Source organism: Lolium perenne, chromosome 4, assembly GCF_019359855.2.
Source record: "Lolium perenne isolate Kyuss_39 chromosome 4, Kyuss_2.0, whole genome shotgun sequence".
Taxonomy (NCBI): Eukaryota; Viridiplantae; Streptophyta; class Magnoliopsida; order Poales; family Poaceae; genus Lolium; species Lolium perenne.
The window spans coordinates 176702256-176704288 of NC_067247.2; the positions used below are offsets into that span (position 1 = coordinate 176702256).

Sequence of the window (2033 nt, forward strand, 5' to 3'; positions counted from 1 at the left end):
TTGTGTCGCACCTATAATATATGGATCAATCTCTCCGAATGTGTTTCCATTATATTTCTTCTCCTACATACATTGTTTATTTTCCATTAATCTAGTCATGTTTTTCTTGCGGTCTACTTTGTCTAAATTACTTGGTAAATTGCTAATTTTCTCAACAATCCAAAAACCTTATTAGAGGCAATTTACCCCAAGTGGCTTTGTCGCATCTGTGAAGCCGCCCCTTTTTGAGGGTACTCACTACAAGAGATGGCGCCCGAGAGCAGTTCTCTGGTTTGAAAACATGAACTGCTATGACGCCATTCTTGGCAAGCCTGAGGGAGAGCTTACTCCTGCTCAGGAGCAAGTTTTTCAGAAAACTGACAGGCTTTTCAGGGCTGCTCTGTTATCTGTACTTGGAGAGAACATTATTGAACCCTATATGTCCTTTACTAATGGCAAGGACATGTGGGCTGCCCTCGAGGCCAAGTTTGGGGTCTCGGATGCAGGCAGTGAATTGTACATCATGGAGCAATTCTGTGACTTCAAGATGACTGGTTATCGCTCAGTTGTTGAGCAGGCTCATGAGATACAGGCACTGGCCAAGGAGCTTGAGTACTTCTCCTGTGTGTTACCGGACACGTTTGTTGCCGGAAGCATTATTGCCAAGCTGCCTCCTTCATGGAGGAATTTTGCTACTTCCCTAAAACACAAGAGACAAGAGTTCACTGCTTCGGATCTCATTGGGACTCTTGATGTGGAAGAAAAGGCGAGGGCAAAAGACACACTTGCTCGTGGTGCTGAGGGTGGTTCAAGTGCCAACTTGGTACAGAAAAAGAACTTCCAGTCCCACAAGTTCAAGAACAAGGGCAAGTTTGATGGCAAGAGCAAGTTCGACTGGAAGAACAAGCCCTCACAGTCCACTAATTTCAAGAAGAAGACTGATAAGAAGAAAGGTTCCTGTCATGTGTGCGGTGATCCTGAGCATTGGGCTCCTAGCTGCCCCAACCGTTATGACAGGCGCCAGCATGGGAAGGGCGGCAAGACCGCCAATGTTGTCATGGGCGATGTTGATATGAAGGATGTTGGGTATGGTATATTACCTACTGTTCTTTCATTATGTCATTCTCCTGATTGGTGGATTGACACGGGCGCTAATGTACATGTTTGTTCTGACATTTCCATGTTTTCTTCATATCAGATCAGAGGGACTCAGTCCGTGCTGATGGGGAACGGCTCGCATGCTTCTGTTCATGGTGTTGGTACGGTCGATCTGAAGTTCACTTCGGGAAAGACCGTGCGACTGAAGAACGTGCATCATGTTCCCTCAATAAATAAGAATCTTGTTAGCGGATCCCTTCTATGTCGTGATGGCTACAAGATTGTTTTCGAGTCCAATAAGTTTGTACTTTTTAAGTTTGGTACTTTTATTGGTAAAGGATATGAGTGCGGAGGTTTATTCCACCTGTCACTGTCAGATGTTTGTAATAAAGTTGTGAATCATGTTTCGTCTGATCTTATATCAAATGTCTGGCATTCACGTCTTTGTCATGTTAATTTTGGTTGCATGACGCGATTATCAAAATTAGATTTAATACCAAAATTCACTTATGCCAAAGGATCGAAATGCCTAGCATGCGTGCAAGCAAAACAACCTCGCAAGTCGCATACGACTGCAGAGGTGAGAAATTTGGCACCACTAGAGCTCATACACTCTGATCTTTGTGAGATGAATGGTGTATTGACAAAAGGTGGAAAGAAATACTTCATGACATTGATCGATGACTCTACGAGATACTGTCATGTGTATCTTCTGAAGACAAAAGATGAGGCTTTGAGCTTCTTCAAAATTTATAAAGCTGAAGCAGAAAACCAACTTGATCGAAAGATTAAGAGGCTAAGGTCTGATCGAGGTGGAGAGTATTTTTCCAATGAGTTTGATTCCTTTTGTGCGGAACATGGTATAATTCATGAGAGGACGCCTCCCTACTCACCCCAGTCAAATGGAGTAGCCGAAAGAAAGAACCGAACTCTAACAGATTTGGTTAACGCCATGT

At 43.5% G+C, this 2033-nt stretch overlaps 1 protein-coding gene across 1 annotated transcript; it reads left to right on the top strand.

The window, feature by feature from the left end:
• Nucleotides 1-280: 280 nt before the first annotated feature.
• LOC127347398 (uncharacterized) lies at nucleotides 281-1202 on the top strand. Its single transcript, XM_071829256.1, has 2 exons — nucleotides 281-1065; nucleotides 1178-1202. The coding sequence occupies exons 1-2, from the start codon at nucleotides 281-283 to the stop codon at nucleotides 1200-1202; spliced, it is 810 nt and encodes a 269-aa protein (XP_071685357.1).
• The last annotated feature ends 831 nt before the right edge of the window (nucleotides 1203-2033 follow it).